The 15,723-nt window shown below is 37.2% G+C and overlaps 1 protein-coding gene across 3 annotated transcripts in view; it reads right to left on the minus strand.

Moving 5' to 3' along the window:
* The window catches only part of Dync2h1 (dynein cytoplasmic 2 heavy chain 1), a 229,073-nt gene that overhangs the window by 45,824 nt on the left and 167,526 nt on the right, over window positions 1–15,723 (minus strand). For all 3 annotated transcript variants that reach the window (XM_021206255.2, XM_029543408.1, XM_021206253.2), the window contains 7 exons: window positions 14,396–14,556; window positions 13,155–13,280; window positions 10,273–10,383; window positions 9,062–9,217; window positions 4,580–4,655; window positions 1,862–2,070; window positions 415–519 (listed from right to left, as the gene is read on the minus strand). In XM_021206255.2, the coding sequence (XP_021061914.1) occupies window positions 415–519; window positions 1,862–2,070; window positions 4,580–4,655; window positions 9,062–9,217; window positions 10,273–10,383; window positions 13,155–13,280; window positions 14,396–14,556 (944 nt within the window). The remainder of the gene's footprint in view (window positions 1–414; window positions 520–1,861; window positions 2,071–4,579; window positions 4,656–9,061; window positions 9,218–10,272; window positions 10,384–13,154; window positions 13,281–14,395; window positions 14,557–15,723) is intronic.

The following is a 15,723-nucleotide window of genomic DNA, read 5'->3' on the forward strand; positions in this document are numbered from 1 at the left end:
TTTGCGAGGATTTTATTGAGTATTTTTGCATCGATATTCATAAGGGAAATTGGTCTGAAGTTCTCTTTCTTTGTTGGATCTTTGTGTGGTTTAGGGATCAGAGTAATTGTGGCTTCATAGAATGAATTGGGTAGAGTACCTTCTGTTTCTATTTTGTGGAATACTTTGAGGAGAGTTGGAATTAGGTCTTCTACATGGTTGGTGAAATAGCTCAGCAGCTATGAGTGTCTTAGTCTTGCAGAGAACCCTTAACTAAGATAAAATCATTTGACACCTTTAAAACAAGGCAAAAATGAAGTGTTTGTATTAAATGAAATAAAAGTTGTAAATAAAAGCATGTAACATTCTAGTGAAATCATAGTTTCCTCCAGACTCAATAGCATTTTGTTTTTAAGAGGCACCTGGTTGTCCCACCTGAGAACTGGTCATGCGCTGGGAGGAGCGGGCAATGTTGGCTGGCAGACCAAAAAAGCTGGGCTTGTCATCCTCAGGGAGCTTCTCAATGACAGCACGGTAGTCCTGCAGGTAAAGAAGGAAGTGTGTCGCCAAAGGCAGAGTCACAGTCACAGAAGTCACACACAGTGGACAGGAGCTACTAAATATCAGTGTTTTCCTGATCATCTATAGGAAGTATTGTCACTAATATTCCTCTGTGCATTAACTATTTGATATTATATTTTCTTGCTGCAACTCCTTACATATAGAGAGACTTTGAGTAGATTCAATCTAACATAATCAGTGGATCTGCCTATTGTGTGTGATGCGTTTAGGGAGTCATAATTTGTTACAGCACACAAATGACCCACATGTAGACTTCCAGCTCTTACATATCTGAACAATCACTAGTTGCTTTATTTTAAAAAGTAACCACTTAGAGAAACCCTGAAACCTATAAGCATGGTATACTAGTCTGTGCTGGCAAAGTGAGCCTATCACCATGCATTCTGTCCACAATCCTGACTTCTGTTATAGTGTGTTAACATACACATTGATAATCAGCATCTCCTCTGGGGACTTCATAAACTTCCTCCACATCAGCCTAACACTTATCCACCCCGAATTTTAGAAGAAAAATCAAGGGCAGATAGAGAAGAAACTTATTCACCTTGGTCCAACCCTAGGAAATTTTCTCAAAGAGATAAGGTATATTAAGGTATTATATGAATGCATACACACATATGCATCCACATAGTATCTGCTGAACAAGGTCAAGTTTTTTTTTTTCTTTCTGTTTCATTCTTAGCAGCTGCCCTTGAAGTATACAGTTGGAGTATAAGAAGCCCAGGACTATGATGTCCTCTGACATTCTCTGTCCTTTAGCTCAATGACTGCCAATTCCTTCGTAGTGTCAGTTATAAGACACAAGAGCATGTATGTATTTGCTGTCACACTGGCATGTTATCCTGCCTCTGGGAAATGTGGCATCTAATCTAACCAGGAAAATTAAACACTTGGTTCATTCCAACATATATGTAATCTCCTTTTATCTAGACTGGTTGGAGGCATTTGCCTTCTACACTGACTCACTAAGTAGCAGTCACATGTCCCAAGAACAGACCCTCACAGAGACACTAAAGGGTCTCTCTTATCATTTACATAGACAAATGGTTGTTGGAAATCAGTGTAGTCTCTTCTGTGAACCAAGTATTAACTAGAAGGAGACAGAACCAGGGCATCTGGCTGGCTGAGGATGTGAGGTTTTGAGATAATGAGCAGCTTATACTCATGTGTTTAACATACAAAAGACATTGCTGTATATGCCCATCATGTGCACATTTCTGCATGAATTTTATCATTCAAAAATAAGTTTCGACCATGTTCAGGTACTAGAAATGCATGGGAAATCATTACTTCTACCTACCAAAATGCTGCACGAGTTTGGGAGAGAGATGGAATACGGAAAAATGCTTTTCCTGTTCCTTTGGTTTAGTACATCAATTATTGAAGAATTAAAAAACTGCTTCAAGTAGGACTGAAGAACTCTAAGATCAAAATAGTTATCTACACGTCCTCCATAAATAGAATTTTCAAGTAAGCCATGTACAAATTCCCACTGTACATCTTTGGTACCTATGAGAAAAACAGATACTTTTATTAATTTTACTTTTAAAATGATTTTCTTTATGCAGAATTTCATATAGGTATACAATGAAATATGATTATATCTTTCCTATATATGAATGTCCCCTTCCTAATTTTATGTCTTTTTTCCCCTTTTGGTAAGTCAGTGTTGCACAAGTATGCCTGGGGATAGGGCCATTCAATGGAGCATGGGAATACTGTAAGTGGCCACATCCTCCAAAAAAGAAGGATTTTCCCTTCCCAAGCAACTGCCAATAGCCCCACAGTAAGACATGCACCCTCTAGATCATTTACTCTGTTCATGCTGGAATTCCTTCTGACTTGTTGTTATGCAATAACAAAAGCTGCTGTGGGTTCCCAGGCCAGAACGCAGTACTGCACAGTCCCTTACCTTCACTTTAATCATTAGGATACAGTAATAGATTCTAATATATCTCAGTGAATTCCAAAACAATCAAGTATGGATATGACAGCTGACATCCAGGAGTCTCGGTCACCATAATGAGAAAATTATAAAATCCTACAAATTGGGAGTGCAAACAGAGTATTCTGAATACAGGACACCCTGTTTTCTCACCACGTAGTAATGCCTAATGAATTTGGAACACCCTTTGGCAAAAGCCTGATCCAAATAGAACTTCATCTAGAACAGCTGTCCAATATATTTTATTAAACAAATAGTAGGCACAGAACACATAGACCCGTGCTTAGTGAAACAAGCATCTCCTAAGAGAATCTGATTAAATGGGGAGTCTGTAGCAGGACTTCACACAGTAGCCTTCTACAGCCAATCAGCTGCATTACAGGAAGAGAGAGCTGCAGCACGGGGGCAGGCTGCAGATGACTGGCAGCAAGTTCATCCCTCACAGCCCCAAAATAAACACAAGCACACAGGAAAGCAAGCTCTTTCCTGCATCACTACTCAACTGTGCAGCACAAACACACTGCAATCGTGGCAGCAATGACAGACTGAGGAAGTAAGTCTTGGTTCCTCAGTAAATCTCAGTAAATAGAATAGACATGTAAGTATATTCAAATGACCAGTTAATCTCATTACCATTACTGATTTGCTACTACTGTTCATTTTTCTATTTCACCACTATAAAATTCAGAAACAGTCACAGAACTCTAAACCTTGAGACATAAATGATTTATGTCACCTTTTTTTTTTTTTTTTTTTTTTTTAAACAGAACTAGGCTACCCACACAGTAGAGAAAAGAGAAGGTTTCCACAGCTGGAACCTTAATATCAACAGTGCCTAAGAAGCAGGGCACGTCACCATGACCCAATTTCCCACATTACCTTCATCTTCCCTAGGTCATACAGTCATAATGACAGGCACTGCTAACACAGTCACCAAGGAATGCAGAAACAAGAGCTTACTTTCAATTTATAAAGAAAATGCAATCTATAAAGAAATAGATTGCAGTAATTTTATTTTGAAAAAAAATCTTGTTTTTCTTTTAGACTTGTTCTCTAACCAAAATTTGTTGTTCAAGTTTAAAAAATGAGAAATTATGAAAAAAAAAGAGACAGCCAACAATTACTGCTGTGGTTTCTTAAATTTGCACAGTAAGTGTGTTAAAGGTCAGATGTTTCAGGTGGTTTTCTCACCCTAGACATCCATTCTGATCTCTTCCCTAAAAACAAGTTGCAGAACAATGTCTACTGCCTGTGATGGACGTAGGATAGATGCGACCATGCAGATAATAAGCAGAGGCCGGGCGTTCTTTCACATGGACCACACTGTAGGTTACAATCTAATAAACACTGTCACATGTTTGGCTGTCTGAGGACAGGAAAACCAAGGAAGAAAGCCTTAAGAAAGTCTTACCACTCAGATGTACTGCTGCACAGCAACAGAGCGTGCTTAAAAGGGGAGAGAAAGCAATGCGGAATAGATAAGCAGTCGCACACATGGCTAAGGCTTTAGGGCAGATAAACAGAACCAGAGCGTGACTGACATGGAAACGGGAAAATATCCTGCCAAAGAATAGGATCCCTGAGAAAATGAGAGAGGTGTAAGAGCATGAATGACCATGTCATCCACTGAAACAGGGGACTTGGTAAAGAGCAGTTGGACAAGGCAACAAGGCTGACAGGAAATGTGGGGACAGGATTTGTGGAAGTTTAAATTTCTACTGATCTAATCTGCTCTTGGATTCACAGTGTATCTGAGCTCTAATGTCCCCTTGTCTCAGCAATGCACAGTGTCATCTAGGCTATGCGATAAGTCTCAAGCCTCATTCCTGCACTGCTTCTGCAGGCTTACTTAGCAGTTCCTCCAGGACGGCACAGCTTCTTAGTTCTAGCCACAGTGCTGTGATCCAGGGTATTAATTACTTAGAAAGAAAATGGAATGATGCAATGGAACATATATATATATATATATATATATATATATATATATATATATATATATATATATGTGTGTGTGCGCGCGCGCGCATGTGTAAAACCGTATCATGAGCAGTAAGTAGTCAGGTCCAGTCTCACCATCGAAGAGCCTGTCGATGACATGGTACCCGGCCCGAAGATCTGATAAGGAAAACTCGTAAAACCTGGTCCAACCCTGTTACAACAAATGTAAGATACAGTGAAATCAAAGGCAGATCTCTATATAGCACCACCTCCTAAATTTAAGAAAAGCATTCACTGTATACTATAAAATAAAACCTTTAGAAATCAATGCACTGACCACAAAAGCATGAAATGATCTTATAATTCTACTTTAGTTTTTGTCACTAATGTACATCAGTAGAGTCTGAGTACAGACTGAAGTAGAACACATATGATATACCATATGTGCATTAATATATCTCTTATACCTTTATGCTTCAAAACTAAACATTTTTCCCACAAACATGAAATCACAACTAATGCCAAAAAAGTCCTAAAAGCATTATGTTTTTTCTGTACATTTATTTATATAATATACCCAAAGAGTTACCAAACGGCTATAATGTTCATACATAAACATTCCTAAAACAGAAACAATGTAAAATATGAAAGTAATTTCCATGGTATTTTTATTAACTATATCAATTACATAATAAAATAACTTTAAACTAAATTTAAAAAGAATTTGGGTAGAGTTAGTATTTAGGAATGTATCAGTATTGATTAACGACACAAAAATATTTATTTTGGGTCTAGGTTACTTCGCTCAGAATGATATTTTCTAGTTCCATCCATTTGTCTACAAAATTCATAATGTCTTTGATTTTAATAGCTGAGTAGTATTCCACTGTGCAAATAAACCTCATTCTCTATATCCATTCTTCTGCTGAGACACATCTGACTTATTTAGAGCTTCTGGCTATTATAAATAAGGCTACTATGAACACAGAGGAGGATGTGTCCTTGTTATACACTGGAACATCTTTTGTGTATATCCCTAGTAGTGGTATAGCTGGGACTTCAGGTAGAACAAGTTCGAGTTTTCTGAGGAACTGCCAGATTGATTTCCAAAGTGGTTATTCCAGCTTGTAATACCAATGCAATGGAGTACTGTTCCTCTCTCCATATCCTTGCCAGCATCTGCTGTCACCTGAGTTCTTGATCTTAGCCATTCTGATTGGTGTTAAGGTGGAATCTCAGGGTTGTTTTGATTTGCATTTCCCTGATGACTAAAGATGTCGAATATTTCTTTAGGTGCTTCTTGGCTATTCGAGATTCCTTAGCTGAGAATTCTTTGTTTAGCTCTGTACCCCCTTTTTCAATTGGGTTATTTGGTTTTCCAGAGTCTAAGTTCTTGAATTCTTAATATATTTTGGATATTAACCCTCTTTCAGATGTAGTGTAGGAAAAGATCTTTTCCAAATCTGTAGGTTGCTGTTTTATTTTCATGAGGTCCCATTTATTTATATTTGATCTTAGAGCCTTAGCCTTTGGTGTTCTGTTCAAGAAAACTTCCCCCTGTGCCAACGTGTTCAAGGCCATTTCCCACTTTCTTTTCTGTTAGATTCAGTGTATCTGGTTTTATGTGGAGGTCCTCGTTCTACTTGGACTTGAGCTTTGTTCAAGGAGCTATAAATGGATCAATTTGCATCCTTCTACATGCTGACTGCCAATTGAACCAGCACCATTTGCTGAAAATGCTTTCTTTTTTCCACTGTATGGTTTAGCCTTTTTTTGTCAAAGATTAAGTGACCATAGGTGTGTGGGTTTATTTCTGGGTCTTCACTTATATCCCACTGATATGTCTGTCTCTGAATCAATACCATGCGGTTTTTATCACTATTGCCCTGTCATACAGCTTGAGGTCAGGGATGGTGATTCCTATAGAAATTTTCCTATTGTTGAGAATAGTTTCCACTATCCTGAGTTTTTTGTTATTCCAGATTAATTTCAGAATTGCTTTCTATCTCTGTGAAGAATTGAGCTAGGATTTTGATGGGGATTGCACTGAATCTGTAGATTGCTTTTGTTAAGTTGCCCATTTTTTACTATGTTAAAACTGCCAATCCATGAGCATGGGAGATCTTCCCATCTTCTGAGGTCTTCTTTGATATCTTTCCTCAGCAACTTGAATTTTTTGTCATAAAGATCTTTCACTTGCTTGGTTAGAGTTACAATAAGAAATTTTATATTGTTTGTAACTACTGTGAAGGGTGTTGTTTTCCTAATTTCTTTCTCAGCCTGTTTATCCTTTGTGTAGAGGAAGGCTACTGATTTGTTAAGAGTTAATTTTATATCCAGTCACTTTGCTAAAGGGGTTTATCAGTTGTCAGAGTTCCCTGGCAGAATTTTTTAGGTTCCTTATGTATAATATCATATCATCTGCAAATAGTGATACCTTGACTTCTTTCTTTCTAATTTATGTCCTTTTGATCTCCTTTTATTGTCTAATTGCTCTAGCTAGAACTTCAAGTACTATATTCAATAAACAGGGAGAGTGGGCAGCCTTGTCTAGTCCCTGATTTTAGTGGAATTGCCTCATGTTTCTCTTCACTTACATATATGGTACGTACTTCCTGATAAGTGGATATTAGCCCCAAAGCTCGAAAACCCAAGATACAACTCACAGGCCATACCATATGCTTAACAAGAAGGAAGGCCAAAGTGTGGATGCTTCAATCCCACTTAGAAAGGGGAACAAAATAATCATAGAAGGCAGAGGGAGTGAGAGACCGGGATGGGAGAGGGAACAGGGAGGGAAAAATAAGGGGAGGCAGGCCCAGGTATTAGGAGAGACAGGAGAGAAGTGCAGAGGGCCAGGAGAAAAAATAGAAATAAGTAGCAGTAATGGAGTGGAGAACGGAGGGTGGGGTGGGGATGGGGAGCAGTAGAAAGTCCCAGATGTCAGGGATGCAAGAGGATGCAGGACCCAATGGGGATGACGTTAGATGAAATACCCAATAGCAGGAAGACAAAACCTGAAAAGACCAACTCTAGTAGATAGACATGGCTCCCATTAGAGGAATGGGGCCACTCACCCATGTCAAAAACTGTATCTGAGGATTGTTCTTGTCTAAAGGTAATACAGGGACAAAAAAATGAGCAGAGATGAAGGAACAGACATCCAGAGACTGCCCCACCTCAGGATCTATCCTATCTGCAGACACCAAAGTCCCACACTATTGCAGATAACAAGAAGGGCTTGTGGACAGGAACTCGGTATTGCGGTCCACTGAGAGGTTCTACCAGCACCTAAGACAGATGCAGATACTCATAGCCAACCATTGGACTGAGCCCAGGGACCACAAATGGAAGATTTAGGGGAGGGGATGAAGGAACTGAAGGGGATTGCAACCCCATAGGAAGAAAAACAGTATCAACTAATGTGACCCCACAGAGCTTACAGGGACTTAACTATTAACCAAAGAGTATATATGGGTGGGTCCATGGCTCCCACTACATGGGTTGCAGAGGATGGCCTTATCGGGCATCAATGGGAGGAGAGACACTTGGTGCTATGGAGACTTGTTGCTCCAGGGAAGGGGGATTCTGGAAGGATGATATGTGAGTAGGTGGGTGGGTGGGTGGGTGAGCACCCTCTTAGAGGCAAAGGGGAGGGAGGAGGGGCATAGGAATCAGCAAAGGGGAGACAGGAAGGGGAACAAGATTTGAAATGTAAATAAATAATTAAAAAATAATTCTTAAATGTTCATTGTAGATAAGATTCTAAGCATGTAAGAAGAAACCCAAACACTGATCTAATTCCACGCAGCTTCCAAGAAAATATACGGATAACATGTAAAACTCATCTATATAAGTTTGTCAGTGAGAAATATACTTGTTACATATATGAGAAAGATCTGATCCAATATAGGAGATAAGGACAGTCAGTCCATGGGAACAGCAGATAATGGATAGAAAAGTAACTATAATTGAAAAATTCTGCAAGATATTAACCTGTTGGAACTAAATTGTAATGTAAGTGGAAATACCCAAGAAGAATACTATAGAATAGTTTGAAGTCTGCAGAATACAGCCCTGAAAGAATAGCAGGCTGGGAAAGGATTATCATGTAATCAAGAAACAAAAGCCATAAGACTTTAATCAAGCTCCCTACCAAATCCAGGCTACACAAGTTGCAACTGTGATTTGAAGTAAAACAGAGCTTGATAATGGATAAGGAGAAAAGTGAGCAGAGGGCCTACCAAGAACACTTCCTAGAAGGCTAACTTGAGAGAGCTGAGAGGTGTCAAGGCCTTTTACTAAGGCTATCCTGAAGGAACTTGCCATGGAGATTCCAGTTTTGAAGTTTGAAGTATCTATTAAGATATAGCACTAGAGTGGAATCTGATGCTCACTGATTGGGTCACATGTGGATTCATTCATTAATTCACTGGCATACGAAGCATATAATCATACATTATACAGTGTGGAAGACTAGCAGAAAAATACTGAATTAGAAACAAACTTAAGAGTTACAAACCAAATTATGTCATGACCATACCTTTAAGTACCAAAAAATAAACATATACTAATAAATGTAGTGCTTATGCTATACAATAACATGATCATAGTTACCTGTGGAATATAATTTCTTCTTTCCTGACAGGCAGCATGAAACCATGCTAAGCTAAAAAGAGCATGAGCTCGGTGTATGTTATCTCTTTTGCTAATTTGCTCAGGAGTCCAAGACTCATAAGTGCGCATCAAATTCTTCTTCAAACCTGGAGGTGACTACAAAAAGAGAATATGAACAGATTTCTTATTGCTTAATATATTATAAATACAGTCAAACTGCATCAACATATTTTCTTCTTAATGAAGAAACTTTTCCTCCAAAAGCTCAATGTAGTTTTCTGTTGCTTCAAAGTGTACAAATATAAACATAGCCTTACAACTTGCACCAAATAATTCATATTTTTGCAAATCCATAGTATTTTCAAAATAAAATAACTATTTCACCAAATGTACTAAAAATAACCAAGTGCATTTCACAAAAATCATTAAAATTTTGTCTATTAAACTAAAGTTGCCATTTTGTAATAACAGTGCAATACTGTATGCTAGCACAAGAGAGGTACAAAATGAATGAAAAATTTCCTTTAACGTTATTTAAAACTTTAATTCAACCTAATATAATTACTAATAAGTTACAGATCATTTTTAAAAATAAACATAATTTTACATATGAAGTATATGATGGATCTGCCTGTGACTGAAGTTTGGGGAATATGCATAGGTAAATGTGGTTATAGAGCTGTACAACAAAATTAGCCAGTTAAAAAGGAGAAAAGGAAATGCCTTAGACATTTCTCCAAAGAATAGCCACAAACATTCAACAAGCATGAGACAACGATAAAAACCACTCATCATCATGGAAATCCAGATCAAACTCTCAAGGATTTATTCGTTATCATCAATCAAGATGACAATCATAGGGTTATTAAAAATAGATGCTGGCAAAGATGCATAGAACTGGAGCATTGTGCATGAGAATATAATCTCTATGAAAGTGTTGTGGGAAAAAACATAATGGCTCTTCAGAACATTACAAACAGAATCAACACATGATCCAGAAAATAGTTAAGATGGCAAATTTTCTATTGTGGAATTTGGCTTTTTTTCTATTTTTTGGAAATAACATTAAAATCTCTTTCTAAATCTCACGCTATTATAATTTATATCTCATAAGTTTTAAAAGTTATTTTTATAGTTTTGAATAATAGTTAAAGGCAACACATATAATATTGTTCTTCGATACCTAAGAATGAGACTTTGAAACATCTTACCTCATATGTTATCTTCAGACTTGATTGGAGTAATATGGGGGTAAAGTTGGGATGAACTTCTGCAGTGAGCCACAGACGAAAGCTTTCTTTAGGTTGAAGAGTATTCAATTCCTTTTTACAAACAAATAAAAAGGTATTTCAACATACAGATACACACACACACACACACACACACACACACACACACACACACACTTTATGACCCTGTCTCTTATTTCGATGTTTTTAAATATTTGAATTATATTTCCTCTAATGTTTTATGTTATCTATAATAGAACAGACAGATAATGTAACAAACAAGAACATGTGTCTGAAAGCAGTTACCTGACCTGACATCCAAACTCTGCCACTTGTGTGCCCTTGGAATCTAGACCTCAGAGCACCTCTAAGCAAGTATCTACCACAGGGATTGTGGCAACCATGTCAAGCAGGGCCAGGAGTACAACAAATACAAAGTCAGCCTCAGCTACAGAAACTACTATGCCTAAGCTGCCAGCTAGACTCGTGGGCTCATTGTTTCTATTCCACTGTCACAGTTAGGCAATGTTATCAATGCCTGACAAACTCCATCTTAAAGAGCATCATATAAGCTCACCTGTTGTGGCCCTTCCTGGTATGTATCTTTTGATAAGTTGGAAACTTCTTGTTTGTTACCATATAATCTAAGAACCATGCTTAAGTAGAGCACCTTCTCCACTCTTCATTCTTTCTACGTCAGTTCCATGATTTTACCAATGCCAATGAATGTACATATTCATCAACCAGCAGTTATGTATTAGTGTGGTCTATTTTCAGGTAGAAATCCTGCATGTAACCAGCCTCCACACAAATCTTGTTTCCCCTCATATATGTAATAAGGATCTATTACATGAGTGAACAACTTACAGGGCAGTCTGAGCTACAGAGTGAGTCCCTGGCAAAAATGAAGCAAACAACAACAAAGCCCTGATTGTTCTAAAAGACAGTGAAAATGAAAAATCAAAATGTAATTCCATCTTTGCCCAACTCTAACATTCATGATCAGGGTCATGTAAAATGTAAAGTCAAGAGGACAAAACATGGCCATAGGAACATCGTGCTTGCTAAAAACTATAATTGGAACGATGAATTCACATCTCACACTTTTAAAATGTAAAGTTTTTCAGAATTTTACACTACAAAATAAAAGAGGAATGCTATTGGTGGTTTGGCTAGATTTATAGTATTCTTGTAAATTTAGAGACAAACACCTTAAGAGGAAAGAAATGAAATCAAAAATTGTTTTCAACTTTTGGAATATCTACTTGGTATGTTTCAAGGAGTTCAAGCTAAGATTTGTTTCCGAGGCATAAACTATAATTATGCTGACTTAGTGTCTCTCAATCAACTTTTCAGAACAGAAAACAAGACTTTACTGGTGAGATGTTAGATATGAATCATGCTTTTTTTATATACTAGTGGTTTTTATAGACATTATTATATTATTTAGAAAGCTTTTGGTTCCTAATCTATGTCTTCTATAGATTATAAGTAACAGAAGCAGAAGTTCATCAGCTTAGTCATTGGCTAAATCATTGTCGTATCAGTTATCTATGCTGCATCAGTGCTGGTATTGCCAATTTATTAGGACTGTATACGTCTAAACCTCTCAGTGACACAAGAGCAGGGCTCATCTACTGTTCTGTGTGGTTCCATTCAGTGTACTACTCTGCAAATTTAATTCAATAGTAATTAGAAATCCTGCTGGTAAGGACTTTTTTTTTGGGGGGGGGGTGCTCCTTAAATCTTAAACCCTAAGTCATCTAAATCTATTCCCCAACATTGACCTATGTGGTTGTCCTTGTTCTGTCAGAGACATCCCTTTATCCCTCTGCTAGCATGCACACCTCTGATATTAGTCTCTATTTGTGCTGCTACATATATGCATGGTACATTTTCTCTGTCTACAATTAGCTTCATTCTACTTAGCCCACAGAAGCATATCTCTTTGCAGTTATCTCTCCCAAGACCTGACCATCTTTCTTAACTGAATAATAGACTTTTAACTGTGAGTTTTCATTTAAACCATATCAACCAATTTGTTCTGTATGAAGATTGATTTCTCCTGCGACCACTTAAGCTAACATTTCAACTTCCTTAAGTTTATATTTCCTTCAGTGTGCATTTTAGCTTCCTTAAGAATCTAAAATCTCTGTAATTTCCTCACAGGTAACAAAATATGAACATAAAGTAATGGTATAAACAGATTTTCTGCAATCAGTCACAGCATGCCCTATTTTTTCTTCTGTAGAAATTTACTAAGCTCTTCTACCAATCTTAATCAACAATTTATTAACTTCCCTTATCCACCCCTTAAAAGTATAGAATTCTGTAGACTTTTGCTTAAAAAAAAAATCAATTTTGGTTGGCACACATGTACTTTTCAAAAGTGAATTGCCCTTAAATATTTCTTATCACATACTAACTTTCTATTGAAGACTGTCAATTGAACACTGATGCAGCTTGGAAATTATATTTCATATACTTGTGCCATACCCATCTCAATCTACCTGTGATGGTTTGAATAAAATGGCCCCTATAGGTGCACAGGGAGTGGCACTATTAGGAGATGTGGTCTTTTGGAGAAGGTGTGTATATGTTAGAGGAAGTGTGTTACTAGGGTTAGGCTTTGAAGTCTCAGATGCTCAAGCCAGGCCCAGTGTTTCACTCTTTCTTCCTGATGCCTGCTGATCCAGTTATAGAGCTCAGTTCCTTCTCCAGTACCAGGTTTGCCTGCACACCACCTACTTCCTGCCATGATAACAATGGACTAAACTCTGAACAGTAAGACAGCCCCAATTAAATGTTCCTTATTGCCATGGTCATGGAGTCTCTTTATAGCAACAGAGACCCTAAGACACTACCTTCTCCAGAACTGGAAGCCAAGACACCACAAGATGTAAGTTCTTCAAACAGAGCCAATCTCCATTTCGGGCACATTCTTTTAGCATCTGAATTGCTAAATCAGCTTGACCTTGACCCATGGCAACCTACATAAACAAAAACCCAAGTGACAAATATCTGCCAAAACATTCTAATATACCATTGTCAGATATTAAGGATAATAATTTCCAAACCTCCATTACTGGCTTTAAAATAAAGTTTGTAAGAAAAGTCAAAAACAAATACCAAGACTTATCATATTTTGCAAAAACATCAATTTATAGTTCAGATGTGTAGCTTTAGCTTCCTGTCTATGTCACTGATCACAGATAGAGCATGTGGAAAGGGCTCCTGACACTCTATCACATATAAAAACATACTGTTTCACAAGTGACTGCATGATAAGCCAAGGGCTTATCAGGAAAACCCTACAGCCACCCAGAGATGCTCTGGTAGAATTTTTACTTTTTTAAACTTTAATGGGTATGAAGTGTTTGAATTTTTAAATTAGTGTATTCATAATGAAAAAGATTTATTAACTTTCCAAAACCTGACTATAAATTATAAACTATAAATTAATTTTCAAACCTGCATGCAAGTTGACATGAAAGATGAAGAGAATAAACAAAACTCATTCCTTAAGAAAGACAGAATGTTATTGGGTGGATTTTGCTCAAACTATTCATGAATTTCTTTGCTTTTAAGTCAAGGGACTTTCAGGAAAATATCTGTTATAAAAGCATTGATGCATTTGTTATAAAAGCATCTAATTGAAAATTTTAAAGTCATTCTCAAAATTTAATTGAATTTATCTATTTCTTATTGTGTTCTTACAAGGTAGCACAGTATTTAGAGCCTTATCTCAAGTTACCTCAGAACTCTTGCGAAAGTGAGCAGCTGTGCTGATCTAACATCAGGGTGATGACCTGTTTTTGTCGCCCTGCATCCTGCCTCCTGAACCTTCACACCCAGTCCCCTGCTTCCCTTTAAAACATTCTTCAGATTTCACTGGGTTTATCTGAATAGATAACTCAATAGTTTTCACATCTCAAGTTTCTTCATTACATCTGCAAGATTCTTTTTGCTAGGCTTGAGTTCTGGATATGGGCACCTTTTGGCTTGCTACACATAATTTTTAATGTCCTTTCCCTGATTGGATCTAGGATCTAGTGTGGGGAGAACATGAAAGACAGAGCAAAACTAGTGAGCAATTCCTACTCACCTGGTGATAACACTCACTGCTTCTTTCAGCACTAGCAAGTTCCTGAAGTTCCTGAGAAGGGTCAGCCCCTGGAGAGATTATGATCAAAATGGGTTCAATCTCGAGTGTCTCCTTGTATAAACGTTTGAGGTTCAGAGGAAGAGGTGATAACTCCTTCAACCCTAAGACATGTATAACAGAAATTAAAGAAGGAAAGTAACATTCATAATAAAATTTATTAAAAATAATTACATAAGGTGCATGAACCACCATTCCCAGATAAGTGTATCTACCAGCCATTATCAAAGAAGCCATTCTGTACAGCAAAAGGAGACCAGCTAACAACTGGACACAATGCAATACATCATTGGGCAGCCCAGGCCCAATGGCTACATCCGCACAACAGCTCCTATACCAATGGTTTAGCAGATAGATCATAAGAGCCAAAATTTGGAAGGAAGTTTGCAAAGAAAGAGTCTCTTCTAGAAACGGCTGTATAAACAAAATCAGAAAATGGTACTATTAATGGATATATTAATGTGGAAAGAAGGAAATTGCATGGGGTCCCACACCTAAACACAGAACTACAGGCAACTAATGAATGCCAGAAGAAGAGAATCAGCTTTTCCTAGGAATGAGTTGTCCAATGCAGAGTAGTCAGCCTTGAAACCAAATGTATAGAAACAACAAAAATAGACTTAGCAGGTTTGTGTGTGTGTATGTATGTATGCACACACATATATATTTATGTATGTCACTGAAAATATACACATTTCAAAGAAAAAAAGGCTATAAACTTGAGAGTGGAGGGAACAAAGATGGTGCTTAAAAAAGGGGAGGAGTTGGAGGGAAGAAAAGGAATCATGATGATGATGGTGATGAAACCAATAACAACAATAAAGCACCTGTCATTCTGCCATTAACTGTCTACAAATATCTTTCTAATTTTGATGTACACAGATGCGCACACTTTACAGTATGGAATTTTCTTGCCTATCCTATCCAAGAACAAGGTCTTCTTTTCTTCCCAGGAATTTGTCTTTTATTATAACATTTTTATAACTTAAATTCCCTTTTAAGCTATTATAAATTCTCATCCAGATAACTATTTTTTTTTTTTCTTGGTGAATATATCTCACTTTATTGATATGACACATCTTTATTAAAACTATTACTTTGGTATTTGGCAGTTAGATTGCTTACTATTTGTTTTGCTATTAATACTGGAACAATATCATTTGAACATACATCTGATACTCTTATCTGAGTAGGATACAGGATCAGAAATATGATTGTAGGTATTTATCATTTGAGGGATTTTATTATTCTCATCCTGACTTTCTGATAAT

This window comes from Mus pahari, chromosome 10 (assembly GCF_900095145.1).
Source record: "Mus pahari chromosome 10, PAHARI_EIJ_v1.1, whole genome shotgun sequence".
Taxonomy (NCBI): domain Eukaryota; kingdom Metazoa; phylum Chordata; class Mammalia; order Rodentia; family Muridae; genus Mus; species Mus pahari.